The sequence below is a fragment of the Candoia aspera genome, chromosome 2, assembly GCF_035149785.1.
Source record: "Candoia aspera isolate rCanAsp1 chromosome 2, rCanAsp1.hap2, whole genome shotgun sequence".
Taxonomy (NCBI): Eukaryota; Metazoa; Chordata; class Lepidosauria; order Squamata; family Boidae; genus Candoia; species Candoia aspera.
This window is the reverse complement of record NC_086154.1, coordinates 7,815,703-7,833,511: the sequence shown is the minus strand read 5'-3', so window position 1 is coordinate 7,833,511 and position 17,809 is coordinate 7,815,703. Positions and strand designations below refer to the sequence as shown.

Below are 17,809 nucleotides of genomic sequence, written 5' to 3'. Positions count from 1 at the left end.
TGGGAGGAAAGTGAATTTTGTAACTGTGTTGGAAGGAAGTAAGACCTCCCCCTGCCCTCCATGTTGTCTTCCCCCAGAACACTGTCTCCCTGCAATACTGCCTTCTCCTTGAGCAAGGTAAAGGGTTAAAGGTTACAAAATAGAAAGAGTTTGATGCAAAAAGGCGATGCCAGATATTAATATGTAAAAGGAAGCCCAACTGTTTAGACAAAGGATTCCCTTCCGATTCAATCAGAAACCTTGGGACACAAAAGGCTGCTCATTCACAGATTTCAGCAGAGCCCATTCCGGGAGACCTTCTTCCCCAGCCCAACAGATCTCCATAATCCAGCCACAAAAGATTCCCTCCAAGGAGAACATTCCAAGCTAGTAGACAAAGCCGCAGGGAACCCAGACATCAGGACAGGAAACACCGAGAGCAGGGGGCCAAACCACAGAGCGCCCCCTCTCCGAAATCGGGTAAACTGCACTTTCCTCAAGTTCCTAGGGGGCAGGAACACCTTTGCATAGCAGCAGCCAAGCTCTCCTATATAAAGGGCTTGTGGGGAAAATACAGGTGTGGCCACCTTCCAACCAGCATACTCTGCACTCTGTACATGCTCTTGGGAAATAAACGTTCAACCTCTGTTCCAGCAACTGCCTGCATCTTTTCATGCCCAGCCCCAGACAAACCCTGGTAAGAATTCCTTCTAACAACTGTTAGAAATCAAGGAAAAGAGAGGAAGTGGGGAAAAAGGGAACCTGATTTTGTACAGAGTAAAAGGAGGAACAAGGAAAAAGGGAGAACAAAATTATTAAAATGGGAGGAAAAAAGAGACTTGGATAACTCCTTGGGACAAAGGCAAAAAAATCAGTAGTTTCCCCTAAGCCCCTCTTTAATGAAAAACCACTTTTCCAATCCTACACTTTCTGTTCATAGAACGATGTAAAATAATTTTAATTGTGCAAGAACAACTTGCCATCTAATAAACAGGAGAAACAACGTAATTCCCCCACCCACGTTTAAGATATTACACTCGGCGAAAAAGTGTCCACAGAAAGGGCAACAATATTGATTTAAATCTCAGTAGATTTATCTATCCTTGTTCCAATTCTATCCAACTAAATCCTGGTTTCCCCAGACCCAGAGGGAACACATGGAGCGGGTATTAGGGGGCCCTTTCACACCTGGGGGGGCTCTCCCTCTTTTCACCCCCCCCCAGCACTCTTGCTAAGAGGCAGAGCGGCTCCCTCCGGCTTACTCTGGCCTGAACTGTCGGATCCTTTGTCACTTGCTGGAAAAGAGAGAAAAGGCAGGAGGAGGTCAGTCTCTTGGCTGGACGGGAAGAGTTGGAGAAACTCAGCCCTTTCTGACACACACACACACACAAGCACACAATGACAAGAGTTTCAACCACACTGCTTTATCTAAGAGACATAGGAAAGAATTCTTAACATTTATATATCTCCTTTCAATAGAGCAATACTTCAGCCATTCTACAGCCACAGGGTGCCGCTGGGGGGAGGACACAGATGGCTCCAAAGCTCCTTTTTCCCATCAGTTCATACTTGGTGAGCCTTGTGGTGGCAGACCAAGAGGAGACCCAGCTGGCACCTGCCAAGGCTCCTTTTCTCCTCAATTCCTTCTGGGTTCACTACTTTTTATGGAGTTTCCTGACCAGATTATGGCCAAGCCTTTCCTTTCCGCATACTTGGGAAACAGGACAGCTCTTTGAGTCTCTCTCTCAGTCAGATGGACCTTCCACCCAGCCGGGTCTTTTTACCTTCTTAAGCCTTCCTTGTACCAGATGTTCCTCCTTGGGGTCTCCAGTCCCAAGAACAGCCTGGCTGGAAGGCAAAGGGGACCCACCTCCCCCAGCTTGGTTCTTGGGAGGAAGAGGAAGGTAGCACAACTCTGCAGCTTCATGAGCTGCTTTTGTGTTTAGACACACACAAAGACACACACACCCCTCAACTGAGGCTGCCTCTGATTCCCGCTCTGACTTGGAGCTAACAGGGAAAGAGGACAAATCACTCACTTGATGCTGCCTTGTAGCCATCCTGACGTATCTCTGCAAGGAAAAAGCTCAGTCAAAGCTAAGAATAATCCACCAGAGATCATCCAATCTCTCCCTCTGCAGGAGGGATAGAGAGCCCCAGGAGAGGTTTTCACAGTTGTTTAGTCACAACCTCTCCTGGCAACTACTATGAACAGACACAGAAAGAGCTTCAAAATGCAAATGTATCCCGACTTGCCCAAGAGAGACCTGCTGCCTCTGGGAGGGATGGAGGGAAATGGGGAAAGCAGCAGCAACAGCCGGGAGAGGAGGAGGATTTTCACTGAAATCCTTCCCTGCTGCTCTTTGACCAAAGCCTTTGAAAGGGACGGAACCGCGATGCCTCTTCCCAACCAGAAGAAGGCAGGACCGTCCGAACCGCAGACTCAGCCGAGTTGAGACTGGAGTCCCAGCAAGAAGCCGAGATTTTAGATGCTCCCAAAGAGGGCTGGAAAAACAGGGAAAAGGGAGCCCAGAAGAAGCTCCCCAAAGGGGGGGACTGGGGAGGAGTCTCCCCCTCTCCCTTCACAGCCACCCAGCAAAGGTGGGACACTTACTGAGAAATACCAAGATCCCAGCAATCACAGACACCAGGAGAAGAGCAGCCACAACGCAGCCGATGATGATGATGAGCCCCAGGTTGGATTCCGGAACTGAATTGGGAGAAAGAGCAGAGGATTGAAGGAGAACCCCAAACCATCGTTCCAAGTCAGGGAGAGACCTAACGCAGCCAAGGGACTACTGGGAATCGCCCAAGTTAAGAAGACTCAGGGCTCATCCTCACGTCCCTCTAACTGAAGACACCCTGCTAACCACGGTTAGCGGACGTGTCCTCGTGACGCTGCCTTGGTCTCACACCAGCCCAGTGCAAAGGCAGCTGACATTCACCCTTAGCTCTTCAGCTCAAAAGCAGCCATTTGCAATCTTCTCTCTCTCATCAGGTTAACAAAAACAAAATCTTCAACAACACAATAATATAAACAAAATTAGTGAAACCTTGAAAACGTTTTTGTTCTTTTTATCAGCTGCCCCATTATGTCATGAATTTGAGCAGAATTGGGCAGCTCTGCATGCTAGCTTTTTTTCTTAAGCTTGAATCTTTGCATTTTATTATTTAAAGCAAAAGGGTTTATATCATGTATCTTTTTTTTAAAGAGACAGTTTCATTTGGCTCATCTCTCGTAAGATTGCTCTGTTCCCCGGAGGAAAAGAAAGGAATGGTCAGGGTTCACCTAACTACGAAGCCCTGCCGTGGATTTGTATATAGGGCTTGAGAGAGAGGGTGGCAGGCAAGACACGAGGCAGCACCAGTGAGTCTGTGCAGGAGGCGGAGGGGCAACACCCCAGCAGAGGCAGGGGGAGAAGTCCTGCCTGTGCTGTGTCTGGGAAGGTGAGCTGGCTGGGAGGGGCCTGGGGACGAGTGGAAAAGATAATCTGTGGGATGATCTCATCAGAGGGAGGGGAAAATGTTTAATTCAAAGGTGGAGGTGGGAAAGCCTCATTCAGGGCTTTGCCTAGGTTTCATGTTCTTTCTTTCCCCAAGTTACTTATTCCTGATAAAGAATTCTTCTACAGTACATCCTAAATGGATTGTATTGAGGATTTCTAAGGTTAGGATTTAAGAACCGATTTAACATCTGGAATCATCACATGAATCCTCGCTTCTGCACTCTGTTGACTGGCCAGGAAGTGGCTGAACAGAAACGGTTCCAGTCTTGGCATCTGGAGCTTTTAAGTGCCAGGAAGGCAGCCCAGGAGGTGGGAATCCTCTTGTCCCACACCCACCCCGGGGTTAGGGGGAGCACCCCAGGGAAGGCCTCCCTGTCATTCAAATCCACGCCCTGCATTCAGGAACGAGGGCGACAGACCTTGCCTGTCTTCTAGGTGGCAGCCCTCTGCTTATTCGAAAGATGCTGTCACAAACCCCACCACCACCAGCACTCGTTGCTCAAGGCTAGTCATGGGGAGCTCCTTCTATCCCCCTACAGAGGATTCGGGTTCTAGTCCCCGGTCAGCCTTGCTGCTCTCCTGGGAACCTTTTCCAGTTGCTCTGAACCTGCATTAACGGTTGTTGCCCAGAAGTGGACGTTGTCCTTGAGGCGGGCTCTGATCCTAGCAGAAGACAGTGAGAAAATCACCCTCATCCTTTGGAAGTTACAGTCTGTTTGATGTAGCCTAAAATCACAGATGCCTTCTTTGAAGGGACTTTATGCTCCTGGCTCATATTCAGTCTCCAATCAATCCCGATTACAAAATCTTTTTAGCAAGCCAAGTATCCCCCACCCAATACTTGCACCTTTGATTCTTGTTTCCTAAGTAAAGAACATTGCACTTACAGGTAGTCCTCGCTTAATGACCACAGTTGGAATTGAATTTAGGTTGCTAAGCAAAGCAGTCATTAAGCGAATCTGACCCAATTTTATGACTTTTTTGCAGTGGCCAAATTGTGACCATCTGACCGTGGGGACACTGACATTCATAAGTGTGAGGACCAGTCATAAGTCAATTTTTCAAGCACTGTTGTAAGTCTGAACCATCACTAAAAGAATGGTTGTTAAGCAGGGACTACCTGTAGAATCATACAGCTGGAAGGAAGGAACCTAAGAGGCCAAATAATCTAACCATCTGCTTAAAGTATTCCATTAAGGTATTCAGACAGACGGGATTGTGCCTTTAATACGTATATGTGATGGACTTCAGCAGCACTGCTGGCTCTCAGGAAGGAGGGGGCGCATTCCGAGGAGGGGAGCAGGATAGGAGAAAACAGTCCAGAGCTGGAACGTGGGAAGACTAAGAGGTTCAGAACAGCCCTGCCCTAGAGCCTTCCCAGGCCATTTCCCCTCAGGTTAGGTAGGGTAGCTTTAGTCTGGCAAGGTTCTGCCCTAACTGTGTGAGCAAATAAAGAACTGAAGTTCGGTTGGATTGATCCTCTGTCGTTCGTGGGCTGGGCCTGACATCAGTCTTGCCAGACTAAAGCTACCCTACCTAACCTGAGGGGAAATAACCTGGGAAGGCTCTAGTGCAGGACTATTTTGACTCAACTACAACTTCCAAATTATTAGGGGGGAGATGGGCAGTAGTACAAATTGGAGACATAAATAACATTTATTAATTTAAAACGTAAATAAATAAATAAAGGCTTCCCACATTCTAGCTCTGGTTCGTGTTTTCTCCTATCCTGCTCCCCCCCTCGGAATGTGCCCCCTCCTTCCTGAGAACCAGCAGTGCCGCTGAAGTCCATCACATCGCCTCCCCCTTCACAGACACCTCCCATCACAGGATCTCATTTGAGGTTGCCCATCCTTTCTGGACACTCTTTTCTCTCTAGTCTCTCTTCAATTTCATTCTGTTACCCTCAGTCCATTCTGAGTTGGACTTCTTTCTTTGAGGATATGAGCTCACTGAGCCAGCTTTAGATCTCTGGAAATTTGGTAACTATTTGTTCTACCTATTCCTCCAAGGCATTAAAGGGAATGTTGAAGAATAGAGGAGGAAGGGCTGATTCTTCTGGCACCCCATTTGACATCTTCAACCTGATGAGGAACCATCACTGGGCACACCTTGAGGAACATTTTCAAGCCAACTGAGGATCCCCTTAATTGCTGGGCCATCCGACCTCATTTAATGAAGATGAAGCAGCTTTGGGCTGCCTCCGGAGGGAGCTTTCACTAGACAAAAGGCCTAATTTGCCACAAAAATTTAATCCCACGCAGCATCCAGATGACCCTATCTTCTTTTAGAGATCACTTGATCTATCTGTTTTCTATTTCATTCTGATCAACAACAACAAAAAATAAAAGATTCTGGTGATCTGGAAGGTTCACTGTAGCATGTGGGGGGGGAGTGTATGTGGGGTGTCTGTCTCACCCCCTCCCCCTAGTTCTGGGAGGGGTGGGGAGTTGTTGCCAGTCCAGAAATGGCAAGAAATGTTATTTTGTGCTTCCAGAATTTCAGGATGAAAAAACAGAATATGGTGATACCCAACTTCTGGAGGGTCCCGCAAATGGCTGAAAGAGATTTGGAGGATGCTTCGGGGGGCAGGTTCGAGGAGGAGAACTTTACATTTCTCCTCCAGAAAACTCATGAATAGCAGCCATGGTGCCTGTGATTTCATACTTGGTAAAAAAACTAAAGTAGTATTCTCCTGTGCCTGGGATATCAGCGTAAAAAGAAAATCTGAACATTTTGTGACTGTATCATTGGGATGCTACCATCAATAGAAGATTGGTGTTCTGCAGTTGTAAAAGTGCGGTGTAAAAATGTCAGTGGAAGTTATGAGGATACGCAGAGTTGTTTGACACAGGGCTTCATGCTGAGCCTCAGGAATTCCAACAGATCCCTGATCATAAATAATGTCTGCACTTCTTTCTTAGAGCAGCGACACAGGGACATTTCCTTCTCTACAGGAGGAAAGCCGTGTTAGTCTCTGATGGCAGAAAATCAGACTGGCGGCCCCTTTCCTGCCTGCCGATGCCTCAGTCCAGCCACTCTACGCATTCCCTGAAGTGAGCTGCAGTTCACCAATGTTAATAAAATCTGGTATTCAGAAAAGGAGCTACCAGACACCTCCCAATTTTTGAATTGTAGGATTTCTAAACAAAAGAAAATCTGTTTCTGCTGCTCCTCTGCTGGAGGCAGCAAACAGGGGAGAAACGGAGGCTAAGAGAGGATCTAAGTGTGTTTCATCAGGATCGGCCAACTCTTCTGATGGGATTCTGCTTCCTTTAAATAACCCAAAGCCAGTTCTCTGGCCCATTCCCTGCAGGTCCACAAACCTCAAAAAAGGGAAAAAACAATGGATTAGAGCTCAAGTGAGCTCACATCTGGACACAGCTGGGGTCACACTTCTCTCCCACAATCCTCCAGCCTGAAAAAGAGCCAAGCCTTTCTCTCCCTGCCGCCTCTCACCCTTCACGGCCACGTCCACAGGCTCCTGCAGGCCATCGTGCTCCACGTGGCACCGATAGCGGCCTCTCTCCTTGGGATCGATCCGGACGCTGAGCCAGTAGTGGAAGGTCCCGTCCGCGTTGGGGGCCACAGACCCACGGAGGGTGTCCTGCAGCCAGACCTCCCCGTCCCTCCTCCAGGAGGCGTCGATCTCCTTGGGGTAGAAGCCATCCACGCGGCAGACGTGCGTCTCCATCCCATCGTCGGCCTCCGTCCTGCTGCTCACCGTCACCACCGGGGTCTCTGCAGAAACGGCACGGCCGGAATTAACTCCGAGCCCCTCCAGAGCCTGAAAGGTGGAGGAGAAACCTGACGGGCAGGAAAGCTCCCACTACTTAGTTGTAACGCAGGGATTTAACACTCCACACCCGCAGCGCCTCCGAGAGTTTTAGGACATGCTCCAAATCTGGAAATGCTCAGCCACAAGGACTCCTGATTTTGAGCCCTTCCAGGGACTCAGTCTGAAAAACCTCCGGCAGCAAATTGAGGGTCCAAGGAAATTCCACAGGAACTGCTTTGAACTCTGACAGATCTTGGGCAGTTCCGTTCAAGGGAGGGATACTGGGGCTGCTCTTCTAAGTCCCCTGTCAGAGAAACAACACAGAGGTTTCTCCCTCCCTTTTGGGTCCTCTTCTGCTCCTGCAAATCTTGGGCTGCTCCAGGCCTCTTTCCAAGGGGCACAACCCAAATTTCAAGAGGGGGAGAGCCAGAATCACAGCAAGGGCTCAGGGCTTGTGCAATCCCACACGGGTGAATTTGGAAAAGCGATTCTGCCTCTCAAAGGCAGGCAGAGAGAGGTGATGCAATGGAGGAGAGACCCAGGGCAGGGAGGGGCTGCTGCCAATGTGATTCCCCTATGGAGCCTGATCTCACTGAGCAGATCCTGGAGGGATCAAGGAGCCTGGGGGGAAGGGGTGGAGCCGCAGGGGGAGGGGTGGTCTTGAAGGGAAAATAATAATGAACCCACAAGAAAAAAATGGGGGGAGAACATTATAATGTGAGCTAGAAGCCCTGTGGCGGGAGGGGTGGGGAATGTATTGTTTTCAGTGGGGGAGTCACTAAGTCAGAGTTAAGGGACGTGTTTGAGGTTTAAGAGAAAGAACCTCAGAATCCTTAGATTTTTTTCCCCTGGGAAATAAACACCCCCCACCCTTGGTCTTTTTTGCCCAAGTGGGGGCACTGATGATGTCCTATCACTGGTGGAAGAGATGCCCCCTGGTGGGGGTGGGTGGGAGGTGCACCAGCAGGGGCCAGGGAGGGAGGGAGCCCCCTGTGGGATGGGGAGGGAAGGAGAGTGGCTGGGAGGGAATCAGGTCACACTTGGCCAAGTTTTGGCTAAAGGGGGTTTCACTGAAGGACCCCAAGCGGCCCTGTTGCCTCATCGTGGGCTGTGCAAAGGATACCCCAAAGTGCTTCTGCTGCCTGATCCACACAGACCCCGCCAGGCCCTGGATTCTGGTCTGCCCCGCCTGTGGCTTTGGGGGCAGAGGCTGTGCTTCCTGCCCCCTTTAAGGGCTGCCTGGCAAGGGGAACCAATGCAGGGCTTCTTCCCGCGTCCTGCAGAGCTGCTGGGAGGGGAGGAGGGGAATTCCCTCCCCTGCAGACCAGGGACCCAAAGGGGGCCGAACGCGTGCAAGAAACCGGCCAGGAAGGAGGAGAGTTGGCCTGGGCCCAGAGGCTCACCTGTCCTCAGCAGCGTCTCCCTCCAGTAGGACAGGTACTTCTCCAGCCGCTCAACGCAGATTTCCTCCAGGTAGGCCTTCCTTCTCTGATTCCATCCTTGATCAGAGTCCCATTTCCTCTTGGTGACCTGGGCCTGGGGGTCGGTTGCCACCCAGGTGAGGGTCTCCTTGTCAAAGGTGAGCAAGGTCCTCCCATCGTAGCTTTCCTGTATAAACCCTCCTTTGCTCCCGTCTCCTCTGAGCTCACAGCCGCACATTCTCTGCACTGTGTGAAGGCCTAAAGAGGGACAGCAAGATGCTTTTGGGAGTCCTCAGGAGAGACAGAGACGCCCTCCCTGCAGGGACTTTGATGCAGGAGGGAGGCAGTGAGAAAAGGGATAAAGGAGGCTGGAAAACGAAATCCGTTTTTCCCTCATGAAGCTCCTCAGGTTCCTCTGGTTGAGGCCTTCAGGCCCCCCTCCTGCCCCCAAATCACACTGTGAGCGTCTCCAGACCGACTGCCCCCCACCTGGGACCCTCCCACGTCTCCCTCCATCTCCTCCCTCCCCAAAGTCTCCCTCTGTGCAAAAGGCGGAACAAGCAGCGCCATCTTTGCCTTGGATCTGCAGAGCCCAAAATCCTCCGTCTGGAGGGTCAACGCAAAGACAAATGGCCAGAAGGGGGGCGAGGGGCAGAGGGGACCCCCAACCCCTACAACAAGCCCCCCCCCAAGAGAGGCTCCTCAGAAGCTTCTTCCTCAGGAAAAGCCCCTCTCCTCCTCCCCCACATCTACCTGGGGGTCCCCTGATCAGATCCCCACTGAGAATTTTGCATTCACACACACCCAGGAGGGGGGTCTCATTCCCCCCCCAGAAGAATTTTAGAGGGTCCAGTTCCCACAACCTCCTTTTCCCCAGAGGGAAGGCAACTGAGGGCCCTTCCCCAGTTTCTCTGCTCCCCAAAAGAAGGGGGGATAGCAAGAGGTCCCCAGCCTCTGCCCTTCCCTCCACCCCCCCCAAAAGGGGGACCCTCCTGGCCCAAAAGGAAAAGGGTTAGGGTTCCCACTTGGGCTAACCCCAAGAATTTGCTAATGATATCACCCAAAGGTTGGGAGGGAGCTCAGAACTGAGATTGGGGACTTTCTCATTAAAATATGCAACCTGTCTCTATGCTCAGCCTCCATAGTTAAGGACGGAAGGTAGCCAACGTAACTCCGATGTTAAAGAAGGGCTCAGGGTGAGATCCAGAACACTAAACATCCTGTGTACTTAACATCTGCTCAGGGGGAAACAGTGGAAACTGCTGTTAAAGATAGAATTACCGAACATCTGAGACCCAGGCCTTGCTCACTGACACCCAACATGGCGCCACTAACGGAAGGTCCTGTCTAATAAAGTTACTAGAGTTTTTGAGGGTGGTAACAAAGAGGTGGGTAAGGCCGAGCTGTAGACATCATCTACTCAGATTTTCAAAAGTCTTTGATAAAGTCCCTTATCAAAGACTTCTCAGGAAGCGTAGCAGCCAAGGAATAAAAGGGCAGGTCCTCTTGTGGTTTTCCCAGAGTTTTGTCCTAGGACCAGTTCTCTTTAATATGTTTCTAAAGGATCTGGAATCAGGCATGACTAGTGGAATTTGCTGAGGACGCTAAATGGTCCAGAGTGGTAGAAACACCAAGGGACTGCGAAGAGCCCCCGAGGTTCTCTGCACACGCGGGGGGTGGGCATCCAAACTGTAGAGGTCGGCCGATGGGATGCCCCCGGGGCCAAAAATCCCAACTGCTCCTATAAGCGAGAGGGATCAGAGCTGGCTGTGACAAAGGAGGAAGAGACGGTGCACTGGTGGTGAACCGTTCAGTGAGGGGGTCGACACAGTGTGTGGGTGGTGGGCCACTGGGAGAGCAGCCGGCTGGACGAGATGGGCCAGGGGTCTGACCCAGCAGGGCACCGCTTGTCTTCTTCTCTCCTCCACTTGGACAGACTCAGACAGCGCCCCGAGTCTTCTGGGCTTCCCCCCACCCTGGCTAGGCTCCTTCCTCTTTCCTCCACCAGGGGGAGCTCCGGCTGCTCTGTCCCGCTCTGCTCCTCTGAAGGGCTGGGAGGGGCCCTGGGAGGGATGTGGGGAGACCCTGGGGGGGCAGGGGCACAACTAGCAAAGCTCTGGGCAGAAGAAGTGGGAGAAGAAGTGGGGCGGCACATCCTTGTGATGAAAGAAGGGAAAATGACTTATGCTTGTAGATGTTTATCTCAGCAAAAAGCAGTGTAGAGTTTTACACATACGCACACACTTGCTTGCAGCCCTCCCCTAATAAAGTTCCTTTAAAGTAAATCTTGTGCCCCCAAAGGTGGCGGAAGGGGGGGCTGCTGAGGAAGGGCTTCCCCCCTCAAGGGCAGCCCCACCGAGAGGGGAGTGCAGGAGTCCAGCCCTGATGGACCGAGGCTGGGGAGCCCCGGCAGCTCCGACCGGCTCAGGAAGGCCCCAAATGGGGGTTTCTTCCCTTTCTGTCCTCCTCACAAGATGGGACGGATGCCGGGAAGGGTCCTGAGCCCCTTTCATGAACCCCAGCCCCACTTGGCATCCCTGCCCAATTCTTCCAGCCGGAGGCAGAGAAGAGGCTGCTGGCCGTTGGGCCCCCCTCGCCCCTCTGGAAAGGGGGTGCCAGAAATGCTTCTCCTGGGATGGGGGGAGCCTGGGGGGATCCTGAATCTGCACTTGGTCCCTCTTTTCTCTGGGGGGGGGGAGACAGACAGAAGGACAAGGACCAGCTTCCACCCGGACCTTCTTGGGACCCACCTGCCTTCTGTGGATGTGGGGGACCTGCTATTCCCTTCCTCCCCCCCAGCAGGAGGGCCATCGAGGCCAGGCCCTCCGTCTTTCCTGGGGGAGAGTCGGGGGGGGGGCAGAGAGGAGATTTTGGTCTGTTCTTTACCACATTTTATATCACTCCTGGGCTATATAATATATAGTTTTTACTTTAAAAGTGTTTTTGATGACTGTACTCTGCACAGAGAACTTCAGTTATGGGGCAAGGATAAACTTATCTTGATTTTTTAAAGCACTAAAAATATTTTTAAAAGAGCTTTTTTAAAAAGCGTGGAAGCGGCCTGCCCCCTTGGAAGGATCCCCCTCTCCCCCTCCTGCTCCTGGTGGGGAAGGTGGGGCAGGAGGAGCCCCCCAACCCATCACTCACCCTCGCTCTGGTTGTAGAGAATCCTCAGAGTCTCCAGGCCAACTTTGAACGCCTCCTCACGGCCACGCACTTTCTGGGTCTCTCTGTCCCAGTACTGGGGGTCCTCCTTCCCCACCTTCTCCACCCAGGAGACTCGAGGCTGCCACGTCCTGCTGTTGCTGTCGTAGGAAATGAAGACTTGACCGTCCACGAACCCCAGACCGAGAAATTGGGGCAGCTCCTGACTGGGGTCCGACATGGAGGTGAAGAAATACTTCAGGGAGTGCGAGGAGCCGCCTGGGAGGGGAACAGAGGGGCAGAGTTACTCTGGGGGGCTTCAACGGAGGGACCCCGATCCGATGGGGCACAGCAGGCCCCAATTTGAGGGTCTGGGGAGGAAGGAGGAGGAGGAAGACACCCCAGGGAGACCTTGGGGCAGAGGGAGAAGGGGAAAGGCGGAGGAGAGGATGGAACCGGAGGCCGAGGGGGGGAAGAGGGAGTGTCCAAGAGGCAAAGAAGCAGCTTCTGGAGGGCCTGAAGGGTTGGGGGGCAGAGGGGGTGGGGGGTGAGAGTGGGAGGGGAGGGGAGGCTGGGCCAGAGGGAGAGCAGGACCCCAAACCCCATCTGTCCCCCCAACGGTTCCCTCCCCCCTCCCAGCGAGGCCTCCCTGCACCCTCTCCGGGATTGGGGAGACTCTGCCCCAGAGAAGCCGCCGTCGCCCCACAGAAAGGAGGGGGGTCCCACCCCCAGAAGCTGAAGAACACCAGGAAACCCCACCTGGTCACTCCAACTTCCTGTTCACGGAAAAAAAAAATTCTCACCTCGTGGAGGGCCAAAATGGATTGATAATAGCTGCAGATTTGAGGGGAGTTTTTATAGAATAGAGGAGGAAAGCGGGGGAGGAGGCACCCAGGTGAAGCCAGAGGCCATGGGACCCTTGGGGTGGTGGTGGCAAACCCAGATTGCTGGCCAGGGAGATGGGGGCAGTCAAGGGGGGGCGAAGGGGGCAGGAATGGAGCCTGCAGCCCCCGGGGATCTTCCTGCTTGGCCCCCCCACTGGGAGTTTCCCCCTCCAGGCCCGGAGCTGAGGCCCCTGAGCAGGGACTGGCTTTGACCCCAGGACTGAATGGGGCCCACCCTCATTCCACAGAAAATCTCACTGCTGATTGTCCCAAGATTCCTTCCTTTCAGCAATGCAATCCCGGCACTGAAACTGCCATTCCCAGGTTCTTGCAAGGCACCAGGTGGACTCCAGATCAGGGCTTCTCAACCAGGGTTCCCTGAGGTCACTGGGAGTTCCCTGGGAGATCACGATTTATTAAAAAAATTATTTCACTTTCGGGCAACTTCACATTAAAGAGGTAAGTTTCCTTCTTTATTATTAGTTTAAGAATGCTGTTGATGCATATATACAGGCCTACCCATGAAATGACCATAAACCTGAATGTGCAGGGGTTCCCCGAGACCTGAAAAATATTTCGAGGGTTCCTCCAGGGTCAAAAAGTTGAGAAAGGCTGCTCTGGATCTAAAACCTTTGGTTCACTTTCCAGAGCATGTTCAGGAAGTTGTCCTCCTTCCATGCTAATCCTGTACTTTTCTTCAGCAGCACTTTGCAAATCACCCTCGACGCGCAGAAGCATAGCCTCCGCGTGTTGAAGAGAGCCACGGAGGTCATCTAGTCTAACCCGCTCGGTGCAGGAGCCCAAATGAAAGCCACTCTCTTCCCCCCACGATGGCTCTGGCCTCCGCTTGAGCCCCCCAGGGAAGGGGGGCCCCAACTCTGGCCAAGGGGTTCCCTTGTCCAACAGCTCTTGCTGAAACATCCAAGCAGAATCTGCATCCCTTTCACTGAAATCCACCATTTTATGAATTATTTGTTTGGATTTTTCTAACCCAGCTCAAAGGAAACTTTGTTAGGGCCAAAGATCAGCACAGAATTATACCATGAAAAGAAGGAAATAATACGATAAAGAACGGCAACATACAAACACCATCATCACAGAATCAGGTCTACCACAAGAATTACAAAAACCAGTACGGCAGGAGAATCAGGTCCATAAAAATAGATAATAGGCAAACCAAACCTTAGCAGAAATAGATAAATCTAAAGCTAATATTAAATTATCCCGGTTACAGCAGCGCTTCCATCAGGCAACAGGGGAGATGTGAAAAACTCCTGGGAAGTCTCCCAGCAAGGGTGGGATGAAGGCGCTTTGCACGTGGCTGTAACGCTGATAAGGGAGCCGCTTCCCCCTCCCCCCCAGGGGCACAGTCCTTCTGGGGGGCCTTTTCTGAACCTCCCCTGGGGCAGCCCCGAAGGAAGAGCACCCGCTTGGCCAGGGGGAGAGCTCTGCTGTGCCCCAAACAGACCAATGGGGTACGGGGAGAGGCAGGATTTGGGGGGCACTGATGCCCTGACCCACTGGCATTCTACAGGCTTGGCCTAGATCAGTTTGGTGCTCCGCACCCATAAGGCACTGCTTGACAAGCCATGTTGCCTGATCATAGCCCCTACCGAGTACCTCTTGTGCAACAAAACAATGGATCTGGGGTTTGTTTTCAAGACAGCTCGTCCCAAAAGACTTAGAATGATCCGACAGAAACAGGGGGCAAGGCCTCTCCCCACAGGAAAAGTGGCTTCAGCTGAGAGGTAAAAATGAAGAACCAGAATCTGGCCTTGACTTCCATCGCCCCCAATTCACGGCACAGAGAAACACAACGAGGCGCCTGAAACATTGCCGGGAGGAATCAGGACTGGACATGCCCCAAAGAGACCAAGTGGGACAACGGTCCTGTTGGCCAAGAAGGCCCATGACTTGGCACCCAGTAAACCACACCGAGGTGGGAAGCTCCTTTGTTCTCTTTTTTTCTGTGCACAGCAACAAGAGAGGTCTCCTGCCCAAATGGAAGAGCCCCGAACAACACACCTGACTTCTCTTTTATACATTTTCTAACAAGGAAATAAAAACAACAATGTTTCTTTATGGGCTAATTCTTTTAGCACTTGTGCAGTAACTCTACACGCTACCCCATAATATCCCTTAGCATGTTCTATATTTTCTAAGACCCGCACCTTAGGGTTGTGCGTTTTACTATGTCAATTAGCCTTTAGGTTACAGCTGGGTCAGCTGGTCTTAAAACTTGTTGAAGACGAACATGATGAACCCAGGTCATTCCAAGGGAAGTGATCAGCCCCCCTTTTCTAGCATCCCACTCTGAGAATGTGGCCTCCCATTATCTGATAGCTCAAATTCAGGAGATGCCCCTCCAACAACCTCTGCAGTTTCTCAGCCATGCTAAATTACGAGGCTTCAAAAAGCGTCACAGGCTAAGACAGCAACAGAAAGGAGCTGACTAAGTGATCCTTGATCCTGCCGACATTAGTTGTCACAGACAGTAAAAGAGCCACTTGAAATATTCAAGCTGCTTTAATCCATCAGAACTGAGCTTTAAATCAAATAACTTTAGTACAGCCATAAGGCCAGAAAAGGAACTGAACTAGAACTGAGTTTTGTTTTATTCTTTAAGCAAAACACTTGAATCAGATTTTTGTTTTTAATTTCCCGCTTGAATCACACAAAACAGGACTTTCCAAGACTGGAACGATTCCTGATGACAGTCTGGACGAGTCCTAGCGGTTTTCTTGGCAACATTTTTGAAAGTGGTTTGCCATTGCCTTCTTTCCAAGGCTGAGAGGCAGACACTAACCCAAAACCACCCAGCTGGCTTTATGGTCTCCTAACGGTCGTTCTGTGGTTTCTGAATCCCTTGAAACCAGTCCGAGTACAACAAGCCTTCTACCCGCTGTCAGTCACCTGTTCAACCCACATCCTCTTGAAACTTAACCACGTGCGTCTAATATTGCCTGGTTAGCAAACAAGCATTAAGCACTATTTTTTCCACCTGTGCCTTCATTTTAAGCTGAGTCCCAGAAGGGGGCCGGGCCAAAGACCTGGCTGGGAAGAATTTCAGACCTGCTGGAAGGCAACCTCCCCCCGACCCCCATTCAGTAGAATCACAAGATGGCGGCTGAACCTTTTTGGGCAGTCCAGACAATGTAGCTGGGTCTGCCCTTCAACTACATGAGGCATGAAATACCCCCCAAGCTATTCAAAGCATGAAAATCATACAAGGCAAGCTATATTCATGTGCCAGGAACAGTTTTTAGGCCTTCTGGCAAACACCATGATTTTGTTGTCTGACTAATTCATCTCCAGCTGAGAGTCTGCAATATCGAGCCTGGGTTCGCGATGTCCTCTGAAGGCCAGTGGGGATCCCAGAGGGGATCGCAAAGAAAGGCAGAAATGCCCCTCGGCCAGCTTCGGAGGACGGTGACCTGGGCTATCCAACTCTCCACGTGATCAGTGACGATCAGTGTAAAGGCCTAGATCAGCGTTTCTCAAACTCAGCCACTTGGACTTCAGTGTGGACTTCAACTCCCAGAATTCCCCCTCACCCCCAGGAACCCATGGGATGTACCCACCCTGGCCCCACCCACTGAGGAAGCTTGGGAGATTGATTGATTTATATTTCAAATTCAGTCACCACCAACTCTCACTCAAAGAGCAACTCTGGCCAGTTTACAATAAAACAAACATAAATACTAATTTAAAACACAATAAAACAATGTTCTCAAAGAAGTAATACATTCCAGGGCATAGATGGTAACTAAAAAGTTCTTAATCTACGGGAATAATGCTTCTAGATGTCTTCTGAGTAACTAATTTTATTAATCTGAAATGCAGATTAATAGCAGAGTTCCTGCTGCCACCACCAATCTTTGCGGGGGGTGGCTCACCAGGCGTCCTCCCCCTAAACTCGGTCTGCCTGTGGAGGGTCCCGTAACCTGTGGAGCCCTTCTGGTGAATCAAAGATAAGCACGGAAAATGATTTCAATTTCTATCCTGCAAACTCCTGACCCTGGAGCACCAAAGAGTTTTCAGCCCTTCCTTGGCAGACAGACCAAATTCACAAGACGTGAACACTGTCAACTTTAAGTGACAACTATCAAAAAAGACCACGTAAAATCACTTTTTGTTTTAAATGTCAAAATACAAGCATGGAAAAGATAAGACTCCAGGGCTGCCCAATGACCAGGAAAACAACAGCTTGTAAGCTGTTAAAAGAATCAAAGGAAAATAAGGTGCTGCTGGGAAATTGGTGAAACTGGAAAATCCGCAAGGCCACCCGTTGGTGCTCATCTACTGCCATTGGAAAAACAATCCCTTGTGGAGGCTCTTCAGATCAGAAATTCTTCCAGTGCACCAGAGATTTTCAAGATCATTGACAGCACTGATTTGTGCATAACCTGGGTCTGCACAGGAAAAGGCAGGACCTTCCCAGCACAGAGAAATAAATACCAAAGTCCTAAATCACATTCCCTCCTGGGCTGTTTCCCACCCCTTCACCCTCGCAAAGCCAAGCCCTTGGGGTCCTCCTTCCTGCTCCTCCCCACAGTTCCAGGGGCTCATCAGAGCTGTGGGGGAGATGGAGCCCCGGATCCACTGCCTGCTCTGCGGAGTTCTCAGAATCCAAAAGGATCAGAGTTTTTCTCTAACAGAAGGAGAGAAGGGGGGCGGGGATCTGCACATGGCCCAGAACACACTCCTTTCCCTTGTGGGGTTGAGCATTGAGAACGTCTGAAATCAGCCTGAGAGGAGAACCAGGTGAAGCTCTATCAGGCTGCGTATTTCCAACACAAATTCCCCAAGAAATTTCCAACTTTCTGTTCTTCCATCTCAACCTGTTTTTTGTGTCCTTCTTGCAGGAGGGGACAACTAATTCTCCTCCTCCTCCGCAACATCGAAATCTGATCTTGCTTTATTCAAGAGCAAGTCATAAAAACTACTATAAAAACCAGTACAAGTCACAACTTAAACACACCAACCAGGAGACACCAAAAATAATCAGGCAAATATCAGAAACAAAGTATTTCAGATGTTGGGGAAGGCTGGTTAACTCCAGGCAGTCGCACTGTTTCAGCTGCGTTTTTCAAACTT

General features: G+C 50.8%; 1 protein-coding gene across 4 annotated transcripts in view; it reads right to left on the bottom strand.

Annotated features, from left to right (window-relative positions):
* LOC134488876 (H-2 class I histocompatibility antigen, Q9 alpha chain-like) overlaps positions 1 to 17,809 on the bottom strand; it is a 55,798-nt gene that overhangs the window by 36,334 nt on the left and 1,655 nt on the right. Inside the window, exons 2-7 of one of the 4 annotated variants that reach the window (XM_063291212.1) lie at positions 11,832 to 12,107; positions 8,667 to 8,942; positions 6,945 to 7,226; positions 2,594 to 2,689; positions 2,019 to 2,051; positions 1,242 to 1,274 (exon numbers count right to left, since the gene is read on the bottom strand). The exons of 1 other annotated variant lie outside the window; for it this stretch is intronic. In XM_063291212.1, coding sequence (XP_063147282.1) covers positions 1,242 to 1,274; positions 2,019 to 2,051; positions 2,594 to 2,689; positions 6,945 to 7,226; positions 8,667 to 8,942; positions 11,832 to 12,107 — 996 coding nt within the window. The remainder of the gene's footprint in view (positions 1 to 1,241; positions 1,275 to 2,018; positions 2,052 to 2,593; positions 2,690 to 6,944; positions 7,227 to 8,666; positions 8,943 to 11,831; positions 12,108 to 17,809) is intronic. 2 more of the 4 variants (XM_063291215.1, XM_063291216.1) reach the window with 2 other exon arrangements.